A 27,338-nucleotide genomic window follows, 5' to 3' on the forward strand; every position below is an offset into this window, starting at 1 on the left:
GAATCATAGTGATATGATCAATTAGTCTTCTTTTAAAGAAACCTCTCATCTCAACTATTCTATTTTCAAAAAAAGTATTTTTCTTGGAGTGAAAATGTCAAACCTATTCCTAGCTTTGCAGATGAAAGTGTTTAGACTCCTTGGACTCTTACTTTGGATACATGTATTAGATACCTGGGATGAATAACTTCAGTTTAGGTTATATTAATATTATAATAATAGGAATTTTAAAAACAATTTATCTAAATAGTATTTTACATTTGAAATATTAATATATAATTTGAAAAATCAAAATGAAATCCAGAGAGTTAAGCAGAAAGCTTTTTTTAACATAGATTACATTATAAAGGATCTTTAAATATTTTTTCTTTGAAAAGACAAAATTAATTTTAAAAAAAGTTTGTATCCAGCATGACTGTCAGCTGAACAGAAGCTGATCGGTCTTCAAATATCATAGTATTTTCTTCTGAACAAACAACTGAAAGAGGCAAAATTTCAAATATATTTTATTCAAAATTCTCCATCTAGGAGAAAAGATATGTAACAATGTTTACACATGCTTTAATAACTTATTTCACTGTACAACTTACATTCTGTATAACAGTACAATAAACCAGCCAAAGAAAATAACCAGTTAGCACTTAAATAAGAATCTATCATGTAAAAAACATAGTATGGGACACTACGAGATAGTATTTACATATTTTTTAAATGACTGAGCTACAGTACAACAGTCATCTAGTTCAGGGGTTGTCTAAAAAATCAAGCTGCCACATCTTTCTGATTAATGATGGGAAAGCTATTATGACCTTTCACATTAGAACATGTCATTTTGTTGTGTAAATTTGGTGGCTGGGGGACAGAAGGGCTCTATTACCTTTATCCCTTTCTTATAAATGTATTTTCCCTTTTATGTTACTTCCAGTTTTAAATAAAATATTTGTGTTTGTGTACACTACAATGTCAATATTGTGTTAGAATTATATTAATCAGTTATTTTACAGCCAGCAAAATGGTCCAAACGCATTAAGGAAACAAAAGAAACAGACCACTTAGCTCTGCCAAAGTAGCACCTAGAAAAATAGCACTTCAGTAAAATTTCTCCTGCTATTCCTTATAGCCTATTGCAGGCAAATGGCAACAACTTCAAAAACATGGGCAGAAATGTAAGAAGGAAGTACTCAAGGAACTATTTTCTGTTCCTGAAAAAAAAGATCTTATTAGTTAATATATTCTCTAATGCATTTTATAATCTCAGAGTTACAATGATTGCCAAAGCAGGTACATGGTAAGACTCTGCAAGAAGAAAACAAGATGAAAACGACTGACCAGTAAAATCTGAACTTCTTCCAAGTAATTCGATTTTCCAAGGAAAAAAAAGGCACAGGAGGTGCACATTTCAATTTGGCTCAAAAATAATGAAAATTAATTTAAAAAGTTGGCAACAACTACTAAAACATAAAATACAATTTCCTTTTACAGAGCTCAACTATATAGAACATCAACAATAGCAACAACAATAAAACAAACAAAACATCCTAACTGTGGTTCACCATGAGCAGGGACTATAGAGAACTATCAGACATTTCTACAGACTGAACCCCGAGGGCTAAATCCACAAAGCAGGATCTAATAATCAATTCCAATTAAACATCTGCTTGATCAATTCTCTTTCTAAAGCTTATCCTATGCTGAAGCTCACTTTCTTTCTGTGGAACTGAAATCATTTAAAGGCTCTAATTTTCAGTTGATTGCAGAAGTATTACAGTAATTCCACACACCAAAGAATGTCAAAAGATAGAAAGTCAACTAATATCTGTAAAAGCGAACTTGGATTTCACCTTAATACATGTAAACCATGAATCATATATTTCAAAAAAACAGCAGTTGTGGTCAAGTTTATATTCTATTATTATATATTTAAAAGACAGCAATAATAACTATTATATTGTAAACATAGGTCTGTATCCCAAAAGCACAAATCTAGGAAAAGAGACATCCAATGTAATGATGCACCTGACATCCCCTCACAGACTCTTGTGAGAACTGTAGTGTAACTTACTTAACTGCAATTGCCGAGCAGAGCTCTGGAGTATGAGCCAGGGGAATGTTTCCCCACACCACCGAGCTACTTTAGCAGCGATCACGATTGTGATGGAATAGGCTTATTAAGTCACACATTTAAAAAGTCATTAGAACATCTCGTTCTTGTACACTAGTGTAGAAAGGTCTTCCAAAGATAAAAGAGTGTAGGCCTGGTTTAATTTTCTCAGCCAGAGCCATTATTATGTTAAGATCGCCCTCTGCTGTTAAATCAAGGTCTATCTTCAGGTTCCGAAGAGATTTAAAGGGCTTTTTTCCCTTCTGCCTGAAAGTAATGGGAAAAAAAAAAAAAAAAAAAAAAAAAAAGCAAAAATTATGATACAGAAAATGTACAAAGGAAATAAAACAAAAAACAACGTACAAAGGTTTTTCCTCCATGTAGGAGTTGTACTCACGTATCATCTTCTATATATTTTATTAGTGTCAAGGCTTTTCTGTGAAGGACAAGTAGAAACTGTGCAAGGAAAGTACTCCTGAGAGATAAGCCAGGTTTCAGCTGAAAGACCTGCAGGGAGAGGAACCATTTCAATACATAATTTGCTCACATTCTACTTGTACAGCAATGTTTCTAGGACAGTGTTAACAGTGCTTGGCAGACAATACACACTAAACATCTCCTTAACTATTTCCACTGATGCCCCCTAGTAGGAGTGTGGTATAGAAGCACTGGGTGTAGGAACAATCTGACTTTTTTTTTTTTTTTTGATATGGAGTCTAGCTCTGTCACCAGGCTGAAGTGCAGTGGTGTGACCTTGACTCACTGCAACCTCCACCTCCCGGGTTCAAGCGATTCTCCTGTCTCAGCCTCCCAAGTAGCTGGGATTACAGGCACGTGCTGTCACGCCCAGCTAATTTTTGTATACTTAGTAGAGATGGGGTTTCACCATGTTGGCAGGATGGTCTCGATCTCCTGACCTTGTGATCCACCCACCTCAGCCTCCCAAAGTGCTAGGATTACAGGCATAAGCCACCATGTCCGGCCAATCTGATAGTTTTTTGAAGTTTTCTGATTTATCTTTAAAAATGCACTCAAATTTTGCATTCTACTTCAGAATACATCCATGTTTGTTTCACTATTAAAACTCATATGTAAGCTATTTCATATTTCTTAACTTCTTCTGCCCAAATCTTCAAATAACACTGAAGCTTCTAGAAGATGAGCCTATGGTTTTGAGACATTCATATATCCGTACTTTTGCAAGGGGTGGAGTGGGTGGGTAAGAGTAGAATGTGTGCATGTGATGAGGTGGACAGTGGGAGGGATTTTCAGTTTGAGAAATTCCATGCCTACGAATTTTCCTTGAACTTTGCAATATGTCACAGACCACATAGATCTCAATCCAAAATTTCTAGTAAACATAAGGATCTCATTATTTCAAAGCTTTATCTATGACACAGTTTCCTGGCCTGATCCCCAGAATGTTATTATAACAAAACTGTAATATATTAAGAAATAAGTTCCATATAATCTACAATTTCCTTCAACTGTGTAATTAAGTAGATATTTTTTAAAAGAATGAAACAATAAAGATGTTATCATTTAAATAAGTACATGATGTTTCAAAAATATTTTTGACTCAATTCAGGCAAATAAACAACCTCCCTTTCTCAAAAAAAAAAAAAAAACTTACTTGAGTTATAGGTTAATGCTTGAATTAAAATGTTTGTTGTTTGAAGTAATGAATGCTGCATCCTTAATTGTTAATATAGAGGCTCTTCCCCATTAATAAGTCAAAAGGAAAAATCATTTAGACACTTTAGAGACTGAACACTACAAAAAGCACCTAATAAAACAGATTAGGACTTAATTCTTAATTCTATCATGTTTTATATATATAAAAAAATAAAAATATATATTATACTCTATTTGTCATATATAGAGTATATGTTATATATTTAACATATATGTATATATGTTTATATGTTAAATATATAACATATATTTATATATTTTTTAACATATAAACATATATATCCTACAGTGCCATAATATACACACACACACACACACACATATATACTTGTACTACATATATAGTACAAGCATTGTAGGATATATATATGTATATATTATATCTGTAAAAGCTAACTCAGATTTCACTTTGATACATGTAAACCATGAACTTTATGTTTCAAAAAACAGTAGTTGTGGTCAAGTTTATATCTTATTCTTTTATCTGTAAAAGGCAGCAACAATATTTATTATATTGTAAACACAGGTCTGAATTCCCGAAACATAAATCTAGGACAAGAGGCATCCAATGTAATGATGCACCTGACATCCCCTCACAGACTCTTTTGAGAACTGTAGTGTAACTAACTTAACTGCAATTGCTCAGCAGAACTCTGGGGCATGATCCAGGGAAATATATAAATATATATATATAGAGAGAGAACAGGCATTGTAAGATACATTAAAAAAGAAAACATGTCATATCATTCACTCTGACAATCTCAAGTTCAACATTTACCTGATCCAGGAAGGCTTTCACTAGAGTGTCTCTGTGTAAGACATCTTGAAAAATATTCCTGAAGGAAAGAAGAAAATGAAGAAAAAAGTTCAAATGTTGAAATGGCTATATAATGCTACTTTCCACCATCCCTCACTTGAGCCAACATTTTAAGTTCTTATAAATTGGTATTACATAAAAACATATTTGTAAGAATATAGATGTATATATTTGGAGATACAAAGCATACATTCATTTATTTACTCAAGGATATATTTACATTTTACTGGTGTTTGTCAGGCTAATAAGTAATTTTTTTCTCTAAGGAATATAAGCAGTCCCCAATAAAGGTATGTATGTACCTATCAATCTATTTTAGTACTCTCATCTTTTAAAAAAAGTAGAGACCCTTAGGCAATTAATAAATAAAACTACCAATTCTTGCCATATCAAAAACAAAACAAAAAAACAAGCCAGCAACAAAAATAAGCACACAACCACCACCATCAAAAACCAAAACAAACCAAAAAATATGAAGAAAAATCTGAGATTAGAGAACACACTCAGATGATTATCCATTGGGTTTGCCTCAACAAGCCCACCATCTATAAGTAACATGAACCAACTATCCAAGAAAGTACTACCTACCTTGGCAATGACCAGAGTGAGATGTAGCAATATAATGGCCACTTAAAATAATGTGTGCCTAAGACAGCACCTAGGATATAGTAGGTGCTAAAGCAAACACACAAACAAGACTATTCCCTTCCCAGGCCCCACCTCCCTTTCATCTTTTCTCTTCCATTTTCCCTAGGTTCTACTCAGGCCAGAGTGGTAAGAGAACATTTAATAAGGGAAGGAGGTTTTAACTGAAAATGGTAGGGATCATCCTATACCTGACCGGAGTGGCAAAAAAAGAGAATGGGGGTGTGTAGAAGCAAACAGGAAGGTAGGTCAAGTTTTCTAATCTTAAGAAATGAGTGTACCACACTACAGAAGAAAGAAACAGTAAAGGGGAAACATATCAGCATTTTATCATTATTGACTGGGCACTGATAGTGCCCCTTCTTGGGCTCTGGAAAGAGAATAAGGCTTATATTTAAGTCGAGTGGTCTTATTATACCTGTTCCACTGAATGAATATCTTAGTCATAAGTGAATTAGATAAAGCAAGGTGTTAAAAACAACATTTCCATTTGTTTGTGTCATCTCTGATTTCTTTCAGCAGCGTTTTGTAATTCTCGTAGAGATGTTTCACCTCCCTGGTTAGCTGGATTCCGAGGTATTTTATTCTTTTTGCGGCTATTGTGAACGGGACTGTGTTCCTGATTTCACTCTCACCCTGGAAGCTGTTGGAGTACAGACAATGCTAAAACTTTGCTGAAATTTTTAACAGATGTAGGAGCTTCTGGGCAGAAACTATGGGATTTTCTAGGTATAGAATTATACTGCCTGCAAACAGAAATAGTTTGACTTCTTCTCTTCCTATCTGAATGCCTTTTCTTTCTTTCTCTTTCCTGACTGCTCTGGCGAGGACTTCCAGAACTATGCTGAAAAGGAGTGATGAGAGTGTGTATCCTTGTCTTGTTACGGTTCTCAAGGAGAATACTTCCAGCTTTTGCCCATTTGGTAAGATATTGGCTGTGGGTCTGTCATAGATGGTTCTTATTTTTTTGAGGCATATTCCTTCAATGCCTAGTTGGTTTAGGATTATTTTTGTTTTTCTTTTTGAGACAGGGTCTCACTTTATTGCCCAGGTTGGAGTGCAGTGGCACGATCTCAGCTCGCTGCAACCTCTGCCTCCTGGGCTCAAGCAATCCTCCCACCTCAACCTCCTGAGTAGCTGGGACTATAGGTGCATGCCACCATACTAAGCTTTTTTTTTTTTTTTTTTCCTGTAGAGATGGGGTTTCACCATGCTGCCTAGGCTGGTCTTGAACTCCTGGGCTTAAGATATACGTCCGCCTTGGCCTCCCAAAGTGCTGAGATTACAGGTGTGAGTCACTGCACCTGACCTACTGAAGGTTTTTAACATGAAGGATGTTAAATTGTATTGAAAGCCTTTTCTGCATCTATTGAGATAATCTTGTGGTTTTTGTTTTTAGCTCTGTTTATGTGATGAATCACACTTACTGATTTGTGTATGTTGAACCAACCTTGCATCCCAGGGATAAAGCCTACTTAAAGTAGATTAGCTTTTTGATGTACTGCTGGATTTGGCTGCTAGTATTTTGTTGAGGATTTTTGCATCTATATTCATCAAGGATATTGGCCTGAAGTTTTCTTTTTTCTGTTGTATCTCTGCCAGGTTTTGGTATCAGAAGGAAGCTGGTCTCATTAGGGAAGAGTTCCTCCTCCTCAATTTTTTGGAACAGATTGAGTAGGAATAATACTGGTTTTTCTTTATACATCAGGTATAAAGAGATGACACAAACACATGGAAAAACATTCCATGTTCATAGATAGGAAGAATCAATATTGTTAAAATGGCCATTTGCCCAAAGCAATCTACAGATTCAATGCTATTCCTCTAAACTATCAATGACATTCTTCACAAAACTAGAAAAAACTATTTTAAAATTAATATGGAACCAAAAAGGAGCCCAAATAGCCAAAGCAATCCTAAGCAAAAAGAACAAAGCTGGAGGCATCACATTAGCCGACCTTATACTAAAAGGCTATAGGAACCTTAACAGCAGGGTACTGGTATAAAAACAGACAGACCAGTGGAGAATAGAGAGCCAAGAAATAAAGCCACATAGCACCTACAACCATCAGATCTTCAAAAAAATTGACAAAAACAAGCAATGGGGAAAGGACTCCGTATTCAATAAATGGTGCTGGGATAATTGTTAGCCATAGGAATTAGAGTGAAACTGGACCCCTTCCTTAATCAACTCAAGCCGGATTAAAGACATAAACGTAAAATCTAAAATTGTAAAAACCCTGGAAGACAAACTAGGAAATACCATTCTGGACATAGGCCCTGGCACAGATTTTATGATGAAGACGCCAAAAGCAACTGCAACAAAAACAAACACAAATGAGACCTAATGAGCTCCTGCCCGGCAAAAGAAACTATCAACAGAGTAAAAAGACAACCTACACAAGGGGAGAAAAATATCTGCAAACCACGCATCTGACAAAGGGATATCCAGAATCTGGAAGGAACTTTAATTACAAGCAAAAACAAACAACCCCATTACAAACTGGGCAAAGGACATTAACATTTTTCAAAAGAATATATACACACAGCTAAAAAGCATACGAAAAAATGCTCAATATCACTAATCATTAGAGAATTGCAAATCAATTCTCTAGGAATGCCTATTATTGAAAAGTAAAAAAATAACATGTTGGCAAGGTTGTGGAGAAAAGGGAACACTTATACACTGCTGGTGGGACTGTAAATTAGTTTAGCTATTGTGAAAAGCAGTTTGAAGATTTCACAAATAACTTACAATAGAACTACCATTCACCCTAGCAACCCCATTATTCTGTATATACTTAAAGGAATACAAATTGTTCCACCATAAAGACACATGCATGTGTATATGTTCATCACAGCGCTATTCATGATAGCAAAGACAGAGAATCAACCTAAATGTCTATCAATGGTAGACTGGATAAAGAAAACATGATACATATACACCATGGAATACTATGCAGCCATAAAAAACAGATGGAGCTAGAGGCCATTATCCTGAGTGAACTAATCCAGGAACAGAAAACCAAACACCGCATGTTCTCACTTCTAAGTAGGAGCTAAACATTGAGTACACATGGACACAAAGAAGGAAACAGCAACACCAAGGCCTACTCGAGGGTGAAAGAAGGGTGGGAGAAGGGTAAGGATCAAAAAACTACCTATTGGGTACTACCCTTATTACCTGGGTACACCAAACCCTCACGACACGCAATTTACCTGTATAACAAACCTGCACATGTACACATGAACCTAAAATAAAAGTTAAAAAAAAAATTTCCAGTGACCAATTTTTCATGTTTTGGCAGTGACTGGAATTATTTTAAAAAGTTAAAATTAAAAATGACAAACATAATTAACATGTAAAAACACACACTGAAAAGTAAAATGAGTCTGTGACAACAGACTTAACAACACACAATCTAGTGGCTAAAAATACTATTTTTTGAACAATTTCATGTTTAGAAAATTTAGAAAATTTAGAGCTGGATGCAAAATTCAAAAATTCAGGATATTACTTTGTCATGATCAGCAAAATGAGAATAGCTGTTTAATTATAGTTTGTCAATCAGCAAAACAAACATAGCTGGCTAAAAATGATTAAGAAATGTTAAAATACACATACCTCCTCTAAAACACAAAACAAAAATACTAAATGGTTGCAAACTCATTCTGCAGTTCACTAAATTTCCTCAAAAAAGCTCCCAAGCAACCAATCAAAAAAGGGAAAAAATACTAAGCACTTTAGGAAAAAGGAAAATGTTTCAAGGCACAGATTAATTAGAAAACTTCTACATGTCTATCAAAATTTACCAATATGTAAAAACTTACTGACATGGAATTTCAGTTTGACCAATTCATTTTCTACAACAATTCCCCCACTACTTTCTCAAGAACCAATAAAAACTCTGGAGAACTCGGAAAAAATGGGTCCTATATTAAGTCATCTTTCTGCACCTTGAGATATATAAGGCTGGGGGTCCCTTGAACAAGATGTTACTATTGTGGCTTTTGGTTAACATTTAGTGTGTAATTACTGGTGCTCCACATGTCTGTTGCCTAAACTCAAACTTATTCTGTAGAGACACAGGTCAGGGTTGTTTGCCCCAATTTTTCTATCACCTTACACACTTATACCTGGGTTATTACAGTTAACACTTACTGTTGTTACCTTCTATATGCCAAACATTATTCCAAGCACTTTTTTTTTAACAAGACAGAGTCTCATTGTCCCGCAGGCTGGAGTACACTGGCACATCATAACTCCATGTAACCTCAAACTCCTGGGCTCAAGAGATCCTCCTGCCTCAGCTTTCTGAATAGCTAGGATTATAGGCACACAGAAACACATTCAACTAATTCTTTTTTATTTTTTGTAGAGATGGGGTTTCACTATGTTGCCCAAGCTGGTCTGGAACTCCTGGCCTCAAGTGATCTGCCTGCCTTGGACTCCCAAAGCTCTGTTCTTATAGGCATGAGCTACTGTGCCTTTTTTCAACTAATAAAAGAGAACCACAAAAGTACACTATAATTCTTTTCCTGATTTCAGAACATCATTTAAGTGTTTACTTAGGGTTTTAGGATTATAGATTTACCATCATCCTTTTTTTTTCTTTTCAAGTTGGGTCCATGCTCAATTAATTATCATTACTTTTCCTTTTGAATTTCCTGATCAGACTGTTTTTCTTAAATACGAAGTGAGTAACAGTATAAAATGCAAAGTAAAAGAATGCTCTATTAATATATTTTACCAGTTTTGTTGTATTTTATATTCATATGTCAAGAAAAAAAAGACTTAGAATTACTTCTCTGGTTTTGTTAGTAAGTCCATTCAGTAACTTATACAATAGACTATATGCAATGTAGGGGCTGGAGCTGTGTGGTTAGCCACTATTAAGCCCAGTACCTAGAACAGTGCTTAGGAGCTCAATATATATTTATTAAACAAATAGTTAAATATTCACTTTAAGGGTTAATCTTACCTATTTTAGGGTAAACACAATTGTATGGAAAAAGAAGAACATTTAAGAAAAAAATGCTTGATTAAATGTTTCTTCAAGCATAATTCTGCTAGTAATATTTCTTTCTTTTTAAATGCAACTTCTGTTTTGTTTTTATTCATAAAAGACACAGTTTCATATTGCTTGAGTACAGTACCAGCAGGCAGAGCATTACGTACAAATCAGGAGTAAAGCTTTCGTCAGTGTAGATGATCGTATCCTGAGCCATGTCTTCTTCTGAAGTGGCTCTCCAGAAGGCTGTCAGCTCGGATCTCATGTATCTACGCTGATTATAAATATGTTCATGACAGGGTGGCATCTGCTTCACAGTATTGACATCGACATCTATGTGTGTGGTGGGATATGGAGCATACATGACTTGCCGGAAAGGCAGCACAAAGCTTCCAGTTGAATCCTGTCAAAATAAAAGGAAAATGTACTGTCTTACATGCCAAACGATATAACTGTTTTTCAATTTTTAAAAAATGGTCTTTGATTTAGCAAATCCATCTCTAAAAATTTATCCTAAGAAATTATTCATGAGTGTGTTCAAGTTTTAGTGACAGAAGTGTTCAGTATAGCATTGGTTTTAATAGCAAAACATCAGAATAACCTAAGCATCCACAGAAAGTGGTTAAGTAAATAAAAATGAATTCATTATTTAGCATCTAAAGATGAAGTTGTTGAAGTTTGTGTTGATATTCAAAAAGGCTTAGAATCTGCTGTGAAAAAAGCAGATTAGAATATGCAGAGATGATCCAGTGGGGGTGGGAGTCTTAAAGAAAATACATGCAAAAGAGAACAAAAGACTAGAAAGAGATATGCCAAATATTAACAGTGGGTATTCACTGGATTTGAAATTACAAGTGTCTTTTAATTTCTTAATTATTCTATGCATCTCAATGAACACGTATTTTTATAAATAACAAATTTACTTCTTTCCTAATCAGTTGGGGGAGCCAGTTACCAGGTCATAATAACCTACTGCATATGAGGTACTGTGCCATATGCTGTGAACAGAACAGAAGAAAGAGGCTATTTCCATTTTTTCACTATTATAATGCTGTGATAATCATCTTTGTATAATGTCAAAGGTATTTTCCAGAAAACTATATAATTTGTATTTGCATGGAGAACTATTAAATATTTTTTCATTAGATCATAGTTTTGAAATTTCCTCTACACATCTGGTATAGGTCCCTTTCAGAGCTAAAATTATATAATTAAATGAGAGGGTGCTGAGGAAACAAAAGTATTAAGCACTTTATAATGCCTTAACAGGAGAAGTTCTAATTTACAGATTTGTATAACTCAAATAGAAACTGTGCTTCCTTTAACTAGTTTCTATATTTAAATACTATCATTCTGAGTTCATAGCAGCACATTATTGAAATTGCACAAAAGCCTAATATAACTTTTATTTGCAACAATTTTTAAATTTTTTAAATTTCATTTTGCTGTGGCTACATCCTCAAGAAAGTAGTCACTATGAGACAATCACATAACCATTAGGAAAGCTATTTCTTCACGTCTTGGGACTATAATTAAAACAACAATAATAGATCCAACAAGGTGAACAACTTTCTTCCCTTTAATTATTGTAAATAATTGCTAATTTACATTTCTCTGTTTCGCTCCTTGAACAGTAGACTCAAATGAAAGAAAACTATAAGTTTTTTCTAATATATATTATATATAGAAATACATATATTATATATAGGAATATATATTTAGGAATATATATATATTTTAGTACACATACATAGGAACTGCTTAAATCCTATATGCTTCTTAAAGAGGTTTTAAAATTTTTTTCAATAAAATTCAAATCTATTTAGTTAAAAAGAAATGATCTTATTTTAGATGTGCAACCTGATTTAAGCATATGTTTAAAAAAAAAAACAAAAAAACACCTGATGCTAGACATGTAGGTACAGGGACCCACCTGGAAAACAAAGGGTATTCTATGGTGTTACACTGATGATACTAACTATAAATCCATAAGACATATAGTCTATGCGCAGAACTGTGCAAAGGAAGTCAGTCACTGGGCATGTCAATATGAGATACATTAAATGCTAATATTTAATATTTGTCTACAAGGAGTCTCAAAAATGATTTTAGAAAATTGGTTTCACTTGTGATAAGTAGAAACTATACCTTTAGCAGGCCTTGTACAAAGAGCCCTGACTCATATTTAAATGATGATTCTGCTTCACATAACCTGGAGCATTTTCTCTCTGCTGCAGTCAGAAAAAGGCATAATGTTCTGACTATCTACAAAAGAAAAGATTTTAGCATTAAAATACAAAGTTTTAAAAAGACCACTGACCTGCTTATGAAAGATATCTGACATTTTAATTGTTATTATCAATAAAACATATCCTAAGCAATAAGTATTCTTTAGTCACCTGGAACCCATGGGATATAACAGTTGTTGCTTAAAATAGGGATTCTGTGGTCAAATAAATTTAGAAAATGCTTGGTAAATTTACTGTATGGCATCTCAAAACCTTTAACATTTGGGTACACACTGTGACTCTTCAGGTGAATTATATAATATGCAGACTTTCTCAGACTTATTTGACCATGGAACCTTTATAACTTCTGTTTAGTGGGTCTACATGTGAAATTCATTGTAAGAAACATCAAAAATGTCCAGATCCTCCAATAAGAAGATAATTAATTATTGAATTTGATGTAAAATAAGGAGGTCATTGGGTGGGGTTTAGAAATCTAATAATATTCGACCTACAGCTCTATTAGTAAAAATAAAAAGGCATGTCACTATCTTGAAATTCAAATCATATTCAGAGTTATTATGTTAAAGCAGTGGTTTTCAATCTAGAGCAGTGGCAACTTCTTTCTCAAATTAAGACAAGATAAAAGGTAAGCTACTCTGCCTCAGGAGGATGGAGGATAGGAAAAATGTTAAAAACAAAAACAAAAGCAAAACCAAAAATCCAACTATGGAGCCTTTCTCCCTTCATAAAGCAGCTCAGCAGTCACTCTGTGGAACCTACGGCTTTGGAGGTCACAGACGGGAAGCCACCTGTTCGAGGTAACAGAAGTAGTAAGATCACTAGTCCGTAGATGCAATATAATGACAGAGGAATACTAAGCTCTCATAAATGGTTATATGAGAAATATAATTTTGATAAATTAAGGCTCATGTAAATATACAAAGTAGCTAGTTACAGAAAAAGTAAATTATGAATATCTTTGTAAAGTAAATAATCATTTCCAACATATTTCCTATGTAAAACTTCTTTTAAAAAATTAGGTTTGCTAGAATTGAAAGATACATGTACTTATCTCTGAACTGTTTTTAACTAATGGTCAGTGAAGAAAAGTGCAAAATCCTTTAGTTTATTAGCTAATGCTTGGAAATGTAACTGTTCATTAATCCTTTATTAACTCAAGTAGCACTGAAGGAAAGGGTCAGAAACATTACTGAATAAAGTATAATCATTAATGACCACTTAATCCCAATAGCTCCCAAGAAGGGATAGATTTAGAAGGAAAGCCAACACAATGAAATCAAGATGAATAAACAAATAATATTTCTTCAGAACTAGTACCGAAAGTACATGACTACCTTCAGATTTGTTAAAGATTACATTGGGAAATAGAAGAATAGTATTTTTTAAATATCTGATTTTAATATATTCTCAAAACCATTTATACACATCTGACACTGGTATTTACAAGTTATCAAAATAAACTGATAAATGACTCCTATTCACTTTATTTCAAACTCACTGTTGCCACAAGTTGTCTCAGCAATTCGATGAGATTACATTGCCTCCTTATACTATTAGATCATTTTAATTGCAACCTACCATTTAAATGACAATCCATGATATATCATCAGTCTTAAAGAGTCAAATCATTTGCTAGATTATAAAATAACCTACCTTATTTACTTTCTCTGCACTGCTACCTACTACAACGGAACAGCCACAGGTTTGCAAGTGTGAGCTGATGGCACTGTAAGTTAAAGAAAACAGATTAAAAACATTGCCTATAAAACAATTTAACAAACTAAAAACAAAAAAAAGTAGGTGAGCTCTTCAAAAAACTCAGAAGAGCTTTGCATGATAAACACCGAAGATATAAGCATAATGTTATCTTTTATTTGTATAGAACCCTACATTTGCTAGAGATCTTTCACAGAAATTTTCTTATTGAGCCTTAAAACAGCTCAACTAGTTTGTAAAATATCATTTAATTAATGTATTTATTTATTGAAATACCATCATTTTATAGCTGAAGAAATTGACATGTAGAGAGATTAAGTGATTTACTTAAAGTCAAATGGGATTTAAAATGATGTATGAAAGGCTGACACTGAACAGATACAGGACTCAAGTGCTTCTGATTCAAGCCATTAAGGCTCTTAGGTTAAACACATTCATGCCTCTGATACTCCATCATGAGCCTAAAGGAAAAGACTGTGGACATGTGAATACTTTATCCTTTTACTTCTCTTTTTTAAAAAATAAAATTTCATGATAATCTGCAACTGTGAAGAAACATTAAAATAGAATATAAGATAATACACGTAAAGCACTTAGTATAGGAACTAACATGTAGGCACTGAACAAATATTGGCTATTTCTGTTAACCTTTTCCTTAGAAGAAATGTAAATAGAAAATGTTAGCTATTAGCTATTATTAAGTGTTCTTATGTTCCAGGCACTGTTCTAAGTGCTTTATATTATTTATCTTACTCAATGCTTATAACAACCCTATACATTAGGTACTATTATTATTATTGCCATTTTACAGATGAGGAAATAGGTGTATAGAGAATTCAGGGACCTTGCCCACAGGTACACAGCATTAACCCAGGGAGTCTGGTTTAAGGGCACAAACTCTTAAGTACTAAACTCCACTGCTGGATGGAAAAAGATCAGTATAAATATGAATAATTTTTTTCTAGGCCTAAATAACTTAAGTTCATCTACAGTACAACTTAATTTGAAAGGGTTCTTTTAGCTTTAATGAGAAGTAAAACAAGAAACCAGAATCAAGCAAGGGGCCATGATTTCTTGTCTGGGAACTATGGAAACTCAGTTTCTTTAAATAGCAAATGGAACAACATCAAATATATTATAGAAATATAACGAATGAAAAATAACACAAATTTAAGCAACAATTCAAATATGCAATGTTGTCCCTAGAACAATCTAAGTAGACAGTCTGTTATTTTCTTCCTTCCAAATCTTGTCATAGGTGAACATATGCTTCATCCAGGTTTTATGAAAAGAAAAATTCTTACTTGAGAAGAAAGCCTTCATGACAACTGTCACCAATATCATCATCATTGAGTACTGTATCAGCTATCTAAAATGCATCAAAAAAATAAAAAAATTAGTCTGGCTATAACATAGTGTTGAAAAAACACTTTTAATATACAAGTTTTCTGAAGTCTGGATTCAATATAACACACTGCCTTCATTTCTGAGAATCAAGACTCCCCATAAAACAATCTCTGTGCACTACCATCAGCTTTCAGAAGAACAAATGTGAAAGCTGGTCAATCAGGTTGTGTAAACAATTTTTACAAGAACAACTTCCTCTTCTGAGCTGTCAGACAGGAGACTAACCTAAATGACAATATCAGAAAACAACAAGAATAGTGTCCTAAAGATATCTCTTAACACTCATAGTGTGTGATTCAAAACATCCTCAACAAATGATTAAGGAAACTAAATTTGTGACTATAAGTCAACTTCCATTAATGGCTACTGCTTTGGCACACAGTTTTGTTTCAAAAGGTACTGCATTAAATATTAATTGCTCCTGTAAGAGCTGGGATCCTCCCACTTTTAGGAATTATAAAAGTAGTGAAATAAACAAAATAAATTTAATTTTGTAATCACTGATCAAAAATGCCTCTGTTATGCCATAAAATCCAGGATTTTGTGTGTGCTTATCTGTTCAAGTGGCTAATACTGCATGTGGATAGTACGTACGACGAAGTGCTTAGTATTAAAATTAGAATATTGATAATATACATAATAATAATATAACCCCAAAAAACTGATAAAGGGTATAATTGCTCTCATTTAAAAATATAAAAACTTACATCTATTTCTTCAGGAACACTGTGTGATTTCATAGATGAAAGCAGTTCCATTACAGGAATCACTTCTCCAGTAAGCATTGGAATGATACTCTGACCCTGCACAATAAAGTAACATGAAGTGAAGAAAATCACATAATGAATATGAGAGAAGCTGGGCAATAAAAAATAAAAATAACAGCAAACAATAACATTCTTTGATGAAAATACTTTGTAATTTGTTCAAACACAGTATCAAACAAGTCTACTACTTGTCTAAAGGATTTATACGCAATCCAAAGCTCACTTTTATTCTTTTATTCTTTTTTTTTTTTTTTGAGACGGAGTTTTGCTCTTGTTGCCCAGGCTGGAGTGCAATGGTGTGATTTCAGCTTACTGCAACCTCTGCCTCTCGGGTTCGAGTGACTCTCCTGTCTCAGTCTTCCAAGTAGCTGGGACTATAGGGGCTGCCACCATGCCCAGCTAATTTTTGTATTTGTAGTAGAGACAGGGTTTTGCCATGTTGGCCAGGCTGGTGTCGAATTCCTGACCTCAGGTGATCCGCCCGCCTCAGCCTTCCAAAGTGCTGGGATTACAGGCATGAGCCACCATGCCTGGGCCTAAAGCTCACTTTTATTCTTTAGAGAGTATGGAATCACTGGTTTCTCATTTATTGTTATATGCAATAATTAAGTCATCATACCTCTTTTAGAAAAGATCTCCTTTAAAATTTATTCGAGATAAAAACATTTGTTAATTAAAAGTCATCAATATGTTTCATATTTAAAAACGAGGAAAATCAAGCACAAAAAGACTTTGAAATCCTTACCAAATAGGTAAGGAAAACCTGAATCAATACCCAGCCCCCCGATTCATAAGAGTATAATCTACCCAAATGCAAATCAAAATCAGCACATATAGTTTAAGAATCTTTTAAAACAGAAAAGTTCCCTTTAGACCTATTTCAAGATAATACTACTACTTATTACACCTTGAAATTGTAATTTTGAAATTGGTAGTTTATAGAATCAAACTGAAAATTCAGTATAACACATCACAAATGTAAAGTGTCTCACATATGGGTGGTCCCTCATTTATTCACTACCACCACCAGTCTCATCAGTTTTGTGATCAACTTGGGTAAGTCAACTTTTTGAGATATAAATGAAATTGTGAAATGTCTATGAATTTTTAGCTAAACATATTTTTAAAATCATACATTAAGATGAATTCAATAGTAGTTGTTTTTCCTCACTTATCTTATGAAATGATTTTATTCAATGTCTTCATATGAAATGATTTTATTCAAAGTCTTCATATGCATCTTTAAGTTAGAATGTCTGTCAGACCCAGGGCCATTTCTGGAGTAACTTTAACCAGTTTTTCAGAGCCTCGTATTACTAAGTTGCTTGAGAATTTAAATGTGATGCTAACTCTGGAAGTTCTATCCTAAACCATATGCCTATTTGCAAAATGCTGAAAGTTTTATTTTAAAAAAATCATGCTTTAGTAACCTCCACAACTAACTATTCACTGTTTTCAGTTTTTAAAGTAATAATTATCATGCCTGTTTACAATTATGATTAACACATTCAATCTAACAAGAATAATGACTAGATCCGTGCTAAATTTCCTTCCCTGTGAAGCAATTTTATCAGATGACAGCTACAACTGAAGTTGTTTCAGACTCATGCATCATCCCCAAACAGTATTGTTCAAAATAAAGTCGTTGTGAGATTTGCAAGAACTCAATCAAAAGGCAACTCCTCCTTTTCACGAAGAAGAATCTTGGGGAAAAAAAAAAAAATTCCTACAGGGCTAAATACAGAAGAGGCTCTAAAAGAAAAAGAAAATCTCTCAAGTTTCTATTCCTCCTTGTACTTCTCAAACTTGAACTTCTCAGCAGTAGGATAACATTTTTAAGAAGAGTACTTAAAAGAGAGACCAAAATTCATTAATAGTAGTCAACTTAAGTAAACGTTTCTGGTTTCAAAAAATAAAATTCCAGTAAAAGCAGAATTTTACTTGGTTTTAAGCTTCCTCATCTTGAGATAAGTCTACTTAATTAGTTTACTAATAACCAGTGGGTTAGAGGGTGGTGAAAGTTACCCCTTTCCTGGGGACCCTGCTTATTGACCAGCAAATAAAGACTGGCATTCTTTGGGTAAAGGGAAATCTTTTCTTGTTGAGTCAGACCTTTACACAGAATAACTGTCTCTGGACTGGAAAGCTATCTACAAAAGTACAAACACAGCAATTTGGTAAAGGAGATCACGGCATAGGGTTCTGCATTATGGCCATATATTTTCACACTTTTTTTTTTTTAATTACTTTTTAAAGTATCATCTGTCTCCTTCATGTTAAAAAGAACCAGAGGAAAGCAAAACAGCCATGTTTAAAATATCGGAGTTTTACAAGGAGCAATGAGGGTCACCCACAAGAGGAAATGGAAGTAAAAGTGAAGAACCATTTCTTCACTGGAGATTCCCCTTCAAAAGAACTTCTCTGCTTTACACTGAAATAGTCTGTACTTAATTTCTGCAGGGGAAGCCACGCCCGTGTAACCATGCTTCTCAAACTCTAGTGTCTGTTCCACAGGGGCACTCAAAGCCAAAGTATAAACATGGCACATTTTCCTAGAGGAGAGGGTAAGAAATATCACTGACAAATTTTAATATTAAAATAGTTATATCATGGAATAAAATGTAAATTGCATGAGTCTTAAAGATACAACACAAGACTTAAAAGAAATATTGTTTGGACATGGGCCTATACCCCAGATACCTTAGGGGTACATATGCTCTCCTTCTGTTACAGCTACTTCTAGGAAAAAGTTCGAGAAGTAGTACCTTAAAGAACATATCACAGACAATTTTTAAATTTTTTACTATGAACAAGTTATCCAAAATTTATTCTGTGCAAACAGAAAAAAAAGGGAGCAAATATTAATTTGTAGACGCAATTACTATTTTCCTTTGTTTACTGATTTAACTCTTCAGGTCTAAGATATGGAAATCTTCCTCTAGTTTATTCTGTACACCTCCATAAAAGCTCCATTAAGGCTTACTCTGTATGTCCCCAAGGCCTTCACAAATGTAGCCATCAACCTTACACAGATACATGCCGTGAGAATAATATTTGACAGTATGCAATCTGCATATACCTGATCTTCCATTCTCTCTGTGCCTTCTAAGATAATCTTCTGGACATTTTCTTGTCTTTCCTGAGCAAGAAAGAATTTATTTAAAAAAAACAACCCACAACATTTTGATACTTACTTATTTTTCAATAGACACGTTCTTGTGTAGTAATTTAGTTCACAAGAAAAATACTTTCTACTTTAGGGAAAAAATGGGGGCAGGGGCAGGAAACTAACCCAACGAATGCATGTTCTTATAAACAACACAAAATAAAATCAAAACACCCTTTATTCTGCAGGGAAAAAAAAGATAACTTCACAGAAAACAGTCAATGTAACATCTGCATAGTTTCAAAAAGGAAAAGAATGACTTGCACTTTTCAAATTAAACATTATGATGTTTAAAAGATTCTCCTGATTTTAAGAGTTTCATAATGTGAGAAAAAAGGAAGTAAGCCTGCAAACATAGTAAAAAATTATTCTTTTAAAAGATATTATTTTTCCTTACTATTGGGCAAAAGCCTTTTAAAATTGGTAATGCTTAATGGACTTCCAGGTTAGTATCAAACTGGAACACAGGAAGGAGAACTTAATGTGTTCTTTAGATATACCAAAACTATACTGAAATGTAAATATCATTATATATTGAACTATAGGACTTAGGGGAAAACAATAATTTCTGTAAAATTAAAAGGAATTCTCTTGGGAACCATGCGGTTCAACCTCCTCATTTTAAGAACCTGGGAACTTGGCAAAGAGGTTAAAGAGACCAAAGGCTACATAACCAACAGCTTATGAAACTATTATTTTGAACTGTTATACTTACACATAGTAGTAAGCGAAAGACAGGATTGTGCAATGAAAGGGAAACAAAAGTATTAGAGTCAAAGGCTCCCAAGAAGAATCCAGGATCTAAAAGTTTCTGTATTTGTTTAAGCTTTAGCTTTTCATCTGTAATGTGGAGCTACCATTTCCTACCTTCCACAGTTAATATGAAGATGACAGGCATCAGACCAGATGTATTTGTATCTAACAGGATAAATGCAAAATAATATCTATTGTTTGATGTTCACTGCATATAATTTAAAAATAAGATTTATATGTATCAGAAAATAAGCTTTCAAAAGATAGGTTAACATGATTAATAAGCTGAAAAATCACTTACCTTATGCATCCATATTCTTCCTTTCCGGATTATATGTGTTAATCTATCAACACACACTCTATGAAGTGGGAGGTAGAAACTAAGTTCTGTCTGTGGAAGTATAATTGATAGTCCATATGTGCTGCGATCCCCATTCCAGTTTCCATCAAAGATTAATGAAACAATAATCACTCCCTTTTCAGACAAGACAAAAAACTTTACATCTATAGCACCACTCTCTGCATTTCGAAGGATTTCTCCATTTAGAGTGTGGTTGGCAAGAAAAGTTATTTCTCCATCACTGAGAAGTACCTGTTCTGTCTTTGGAGCCCAAATGTGCCTTACTCTAGGACCAAGAATATTGTCCCAGTAAGCAAAAGTAGCTGCTAATAAAGGTGATTCACCACTTAAAGCAATCTCTGTCTTGGCAACAGCTGGAGATGGCGGTGGGCAAAGAGTCGACATCACTGCATTCCAACTGTCACATTATCCAAATGCTCCTGAGATACCTAAACAATGACATATAAAACCAATGATTAGGTTCAGCAATTTAAAGATATCCATCAAAACCCCAAATGATTCAGACATATTTGGTTTGTCCTCTTAAGTCAAAGATGCGGAAGCCTGTTATCTCCTATCAGGATAAAGACATTCAGCTAGCACAGTAGGTGCACATTAAATGTTTGTTGATATGATCATTTTATGAGACATAGTAACTTGTTACTTATATTCAGGGCATACATTAAGAAATTCAAAGAAATAGTGAACTGAAAAAATGGTTTCTTTACACCGATATTAAATGTTACATACTAAAGCTCATAGAATAGACCCGCAGTATTCCCAAATCTCCAGTCCATATGCAAGTCTAGTATGACTGGAGATTTGGCCCCTAACCCACAGCAACTAAAAAGGAGAAAACCAGGAAGGGAAAGGCTCAGCTAGAGACTGACACTTGTGGGTTGAATTGTGTCCCTGCAAAAGATATGCTCAATTCCTAACCCTTGGTATATGTGAATGTGACCTTATTTAGAAATAGGTGTAATCATGTTAAAATGGGGTCATACTGGATTAGAGTGGGGCCTAATCCAATAACTTCTGTGTTTATAAGGAGAGAGATTTGGAGACACAGAGACAAGGGGTAGACATCCATGTGAAGACAAAAGGCAGATACTGGACTGCTGAAACTACGAGGCAAGAAAGGAACGCTCAGGATTGCTGGTAACCACCAGAAGCCAGGAAGAGGCAAGGAAAGAGTCTTCTCTCTTTTGAGGATCATGCCCCGTCAACACTTCCACTTCGGACTTCTAGCTTCTAGAATTGTGAGAGAATAAATTGCTGTTGTTTAAAGCCACTCAGTTTGTGGTGCTTTGTTACAGTAATCTTAGAAAAGTAATACAACACCTAACAACAGAAATACTTTAAAGCTGCTAAAAGGTTAAAAAAAAAAAAAAAAAGACATTGAAATACCACAAGTCTGGAGCCATAACAAAAAATGGGCAAACAGTCCTGTATCCTCAGTGAACTCTCTGGGTATGAGAATACTAAAGCCCAATCCTGATGTTTAAAATGACATTGAAATATCAAGACAAAGATAAATATATTTAATATGCTAGTCAAGAAACCAATACAGCATTTTACCATTGCAAAGAGAGTTCTACACTAAATGGCTAGAATTTAAAAGCTTTAGTTATTTAGAACACATAGAAAACAGAAGGGCTAAATAGGGCCTGGTCAAGCCTTTGAATTTAATCAGAAAACAGACATGATGAGAAGAGCATAAAAGCTCACATCCAAGACAGAACCAAGGGCTCTTGTCCCCTTGCTCAACTTGTACACCTTAATCCACATAAACATATCACTCTAAAAAGGTACATCCTATGTGATATTAATGTAAAACAAATCATTCTTGCAAATACAGTTACGTACCATGTAACATTTCAGTCAATGGTGGACTGCATATATGATGGTGGTCCCATTAGATTACAATGGACCTGAAAATATGCTATCGCCTTAGTGACACTGTAACCATCATAAGGTCTTAGTACAATTTTTCAAGTCATTTAAAGTATAGCACATACAATTATTACAGTATACAACACTTGATAATAAACTACTATGTTGCTGGTTTATGTATTCACTAGACTATACCTTTTATTGTTATTTTAGAGTGTACTCCTTCTACTTATTTTTTTTTTTTAAGTTAAATGTAAAACAGCCTCAGGCAGGTCCTTCAGGAGGTATTCAACAGAAAGCACTGTTATCATAGGAGGTGACAGCTACATGTGTGTTATTCTCCCTAAAAACCTTCCAGTGGGACAAGATGTGGAGGTGGAAGGCAGTGAGGTGGAAGGGAGTGATACTGATGATCCTAATCCTGTCTATGCCTAGGTGAAAGTGTGTGTGTTTTAGTTTTTAACAAAAACGACTAACAAGTAAAAAAAAAAAAAAGTTAAAAATAGGAAAAAGCTTCTAGAATAAGGATATAAAGAAAAAATTTTTTGTATTGCTATGTGTGTTTGTGTTTCAAGCTAAGTATTTTAAAAGTTAAAAAATTAAAAAGTTTACAAAGTTAAAAAGTTATAGTAGGTTCACATTAATTTTTTATTGAAGAAAAACTGTAAAGATAAATTTGGTGTAGCTTAAGCATACTGTGTTTATAAAGTCTACAGTGTGTACAGTAATGCTCTAGGCCTTCACATTCATTCACCACTTACTTACTGACTCACCCAGAGCAACTTCTAGTCCTGCAAGCTCCATTCACGGTAAGTGGCCTATACAGGTATATCATTATTTTGTATACCATACTTTAACTGTACCTTTCCTATGTTTGGATATATTTAGATAAATAAACACCACGGTGTTACAACTGTCTATAGTATTCAGTACAGTAACAGCTGTACAGATTTGTAGCCTAGGAGCAATAGACTATACCATATGGCCTACGTACGTAAAGGCTGTACTATATAGGTTTATGTAAGTATACTCTATGATGTTTGCATAATGACAAAATCGCCTAATGATGCATTCCTAAGCAATGTGTGACTGTACTATAATTGAAGACTTATATTTAAGACTGAAAGTAAAAAGAATTACATTTTCATCTAAGCAGATCTAAAACTGTGAAATCTATCATAATAGCAATACAAAGCAGCTAATAGGCAAATTATGATATGCCTATCTTTGCCATATGATTGCTTTGGGAGCTAACATTTGATCTGTAAATGTATGACAAAGTGAACAATTTTACTTAAATAATTTTATCCACATCTTGTCAAGAGTGTTCAGTCTGATGGAAAGCACTGACTTCTATTTATAGAGCATTAGATGAGTGCTTTTATCACATTATGAGTAGGCATACAGAGCCTGGCAAAACAGTTAACTCTAAGTACGTACAGAAATGGTTGAACACAAAGACAGTTTTAACACGTGCATTTTTATTTTCAAAAATTCATTTAGGAAATATTTACTTTTAAATATGTTATATCAATTTAATAGTCTTAGGAGACAGCACTGGATATAAGCAGTACAGCTTGTTTAAAATATCCAGTTTTTAATACAATTTAAGATATCAGTTTACAAAGATCAAATACAGGAATGTAATCTGAATTGAAATGGTAATGACACTACTGCTGTCATAACTAACAACAGCAAACTGGAGGCCAACATAATGAATTAAGTTAACACGCAACCATACAATTATACTGTAAACATATTTTTCTTTCATTCTTTTAGGTTAAAAAGGTAGGTAATCATAAAGGCAATATCACAACTCTAATATTTCATCATCAAACTGAAAATAAAAGTATTTCCTAAAACAGAACTGAGCCCTGAAGCAAAATCTCGTTGAATTACAGGGAAAATTTTTACCACGTTGTGAAAATTGAACTATTATAGACTGCTAGTTACACTCTCACTCCTAACAGAATAAGAAAAAAAATGGGGCGGGCACGGTGGGTCACGCCTATCATCCCAGCTCTTTGGGAGGCCGAGGCAGGTGGATCATCTGAGGTCAGGAGTTTAAGACCAGCCTAGCCAACATGGTGAAACCCCACCTCTACTAAAAATACAAAAAATTAGCTAGGTGTGGTGGCGGGCACCTGTAATCCCAGCTACTCAGGAGGCTGAGGCAGGAGAATCACTTGAACCCAGGTGGCGGAGGTTGCAATGGGCTGAGATGGCACAACAGAGGGAGACTCTGTCTCGAAACAAAAAGAATAAGAAAGAAAATGAAGGACAAAGATCATACTGAATTGCTTAGTTTTAAATCCTACCAAAAGAAATAGTCTGAGAAATGAAATGTTACAGAGAAGTATAATTAGGAGAGCTGTACAATTATTTTATTAACACTTGAAGTCATTGTCTTTGGTGAGAAAAATCCATACACGCAAATGCAGCTGAAAAAAATCAGCTCAAAACCAATAATTGTTTTATGTACCTATCCTATGTACATGCAGTGCTGGCTACTCCAGAGAGTTACCAAACATTAGCCAGAGTCTTTTGAGGGAAGCCAAGATTCAAACTGAGTGAGACGGTGGCTTGCTCAGGGTTGCACAGGGTTCATGAGAGGTTTCCCAATACACTTTCTGAAAGTAATCCCATATATGCAGACATGATTACCTTAATTAGCATCGGCTAAAACTGTTAGTAGAGTGCTAAGTTTGAGGTTTTGCTTTTTCTTTAAATGTTTGTTAAAAATCAACTATGTCTTCCCTGATTGGTATTTAGAAAGGTGGTTGGTCCACTGCTATTGTAAGCAAAATTTCTACGATCATAAAGCCCTCACTTCTTGTTTTTTAGAGACAGCGTCTCGTTTTGCCATCCAGGCTGGAGTGCACTGGCAGGATCATAGCTCCCTGTAACTTCAAACTCCTGGGCTCAAAAGACCCTCCTGCCTCAGCCTCCCAAGTAGCTAGGACTACAGGTGCACACCACCGCGCCCGGCTAAGTTTTTAATTTTTTGTAGAGACAGGGTCCAGGCTGCCCAGGTTGGGCTTGAACTCCTGACTTCCAGTGATCCTCTTGCCCCTGCCTCCTAAGGCTCTGGCATTATAGGTGTAAGCCACCTTCTCCAACTTGGCTCTCAATACTTGTAACCATGCAGTTTATTTTCTCCCAGTTCAAAGCGAAGCAGAATCCTAAATCGGTCCACTTTCCACAACAGGAGCTGCCCAGGACCACTTTAAGGACAGTGAACTGCTTACAGCATCAGAAAGTTCACAACACTTTCTCAATCTTAAACATCAGGAAAGACTGGGAGGTGAAGTTCCTATCACTACCTGGCCATTTCTCACAGATCCAAGTTTCTCAGACAATAGGTAGGCTAATCTAGTCGTCCTGGGAACTACCTAATTAACGTAGAATAGAGCCCAAGGGCAGACGTGAACAACAGAAGTCCTCCTTGGTTTACTTTGTTTCTCTGAAAGCAACTTTTGGAGTACCAACATAGCCAAACAAAATATTTTATCAACTTCATAAGTTGCTTGTAATGTTTTCCTGGAGCAGATAAATGCTGCCTTAGTGAACAATCTGGAATGTGGTAACTACTCTCGTTTTTGTTTCAGATGTACTGTCAGCATGAGGCAGTTTCCAACTGATTGAGGGTTTTCCTCAAGTGAAAGGGCTTGGCAAAGGTGGTGATAACAGAGCCCGTGTCAAATGACACCATATTTCAAGTATTCTGACTCCAGGTTATTAATATTCTCTATATGACAGTCTTGCTTCTGTGATATTCACAGATTATGTTAAAAGTTTCCCAAAGTCTGAGAAAAATCATATCTAACAGTATTTTTGATCCTTTGTACAAAGTAGAAGTAATGCCAGACAGATTGTGTACCCTTGTTAACTGGTGACGCACGGCAACAGTTTGAATAGGAATTTACCAACTGCCACAACCAGGCAACTACTCTACCACAGCCTAACAATTTCGATTGCATCTGAAAGGGCCACCCCTCCTGGGAAAGTGCAGGACCTCCCTCCTGTTTCTCAATACAAAGCCTGTGGTGTTCCTCGTGGCCAGACTGACCCAGTGTGGACACAGACATGTAATCTGTGCACTTCTGTCTGCAACTGATTACCATCAGTCAAGTGATGCCCAAGTCACAATGGTCACTTCCTTTAAGCAAGTCTGTGTCATCTCGGAGCTGTGAAGCAACCACATCATGTCCCACAGAATAGGGAGTACACCGACTGGCATTGCTGCCCTCATATGCAAGTCATCAGCACTCCTTAGAAGCTTGGGCTAAAATTCTGCAGACGTCTCCACACCCCCATAGCACCCCGCATGATCTCCTCGCCATCAGGGACCGTCTCGGGTTCCCAGAGAACCCAGACTTGGTCCGCAGGAGCCGCTCGCCGCCCGCCCTCCGGCCTTCCCCCGGGCGAGGCCTCTCAGTGCCCGAGGCTCCTTTCTCTCGAGTCCGCAGCGGCAGCGCTCCCAGCAGGTCCCCGGGAAGGAGACAGCTGGGGCAGCGCACTGCGGGCGGGAAAGCGAGGAAGAGGCCAGATTCCCATCCCTCGTCCCTGCGCCGCCGCGAAGCCCGGGGCCCAGATGCAGGCAATTCCACCACTCGCTAGAGGCGAAAGCCGGACACCCGACTTCGGTCAGAGAAATGAGAGGGAAAGTAAAAATGTGTCGAGCTCTGAGGAGAGCCCCGGCTGCTACCCGCGTCTCTTCCCGGCAACCGGACGCCAGACAGACACCCGCCAGGACGCCGCCTCTTCACTCACC

At 35.4% G+C, this 27,338-nt stretch overlaps 1 protein-coding gene across 1 annotated transcript in view; it reads right to left on the reverse strand.

Moving 5' to 3' along the window:
• Positions 1-489: 489 nt before the first annotated feature.
• The window catches only part of LOC105549732 (chromosome unknown open reading frame, human C9orf72), a 27,467-nt gene continuing 618 nt past the window's right edge, over positions 490-27,338 (reverse strand). The window contains exons 2-11 of the mRNA XM_011994379.1: positions 20,633-21,120; positions 19,492-19,551; positions 16,353-16,448; positions 15,543-15,607; positions 14,176-14,248; positions 12,419-12,535; positions 10,438-10,673; positions 4,575-4,632; positions 2,499-2,608; positions 490-2,368 (exon numbers count right to left, since the gene is read on the reverse strand). Of these exons, the coding sequence (XP_011849769.1) occupies positions 2,182-2,368; positions 2,499-2,608; positions 4,575-4,632; positions 10,438-10,673; positions 12,419-12,535; positions 14,176-14,248; positions 15,543-15,607; positions 16,353-16,448; positions 19,492-19,551; positions 20,633-21,076 (1,446 nt within the window). The 5' untranslated portion in view covers positions 21,077-21,120 and the 3' untranslated portion in view covers positions 490-2,181. The remainder of the gene's footprint in view (positions 2,369-2,498; positions 2,609-4,574; positions 4,633-10,437; positions 10,674-12,418; positions 12,536-14,175; positions 14,249-15,542; positions 15,608-16,352; positions 16,449-19,491; positions 19,552-20,632; positions 21,121-27,338) is intronic.

Source organism: Mandrillus leucophaeus, unplaced genomic scaffold (genome assembly GCF_000951045.1).
Source record: "Mandrillus leucophaeus isolate KB7577 unplaced genomic scaffold, Mleu.le_1.0 Scaffold454, whole genome shotgun sequence".
Lineage (NCBI taxonomy): Eukaryota > Metazoa > Chordata > Mammalia > Primates > Cercopithecidae > Mandrillus > Mandrillus leucophaeus.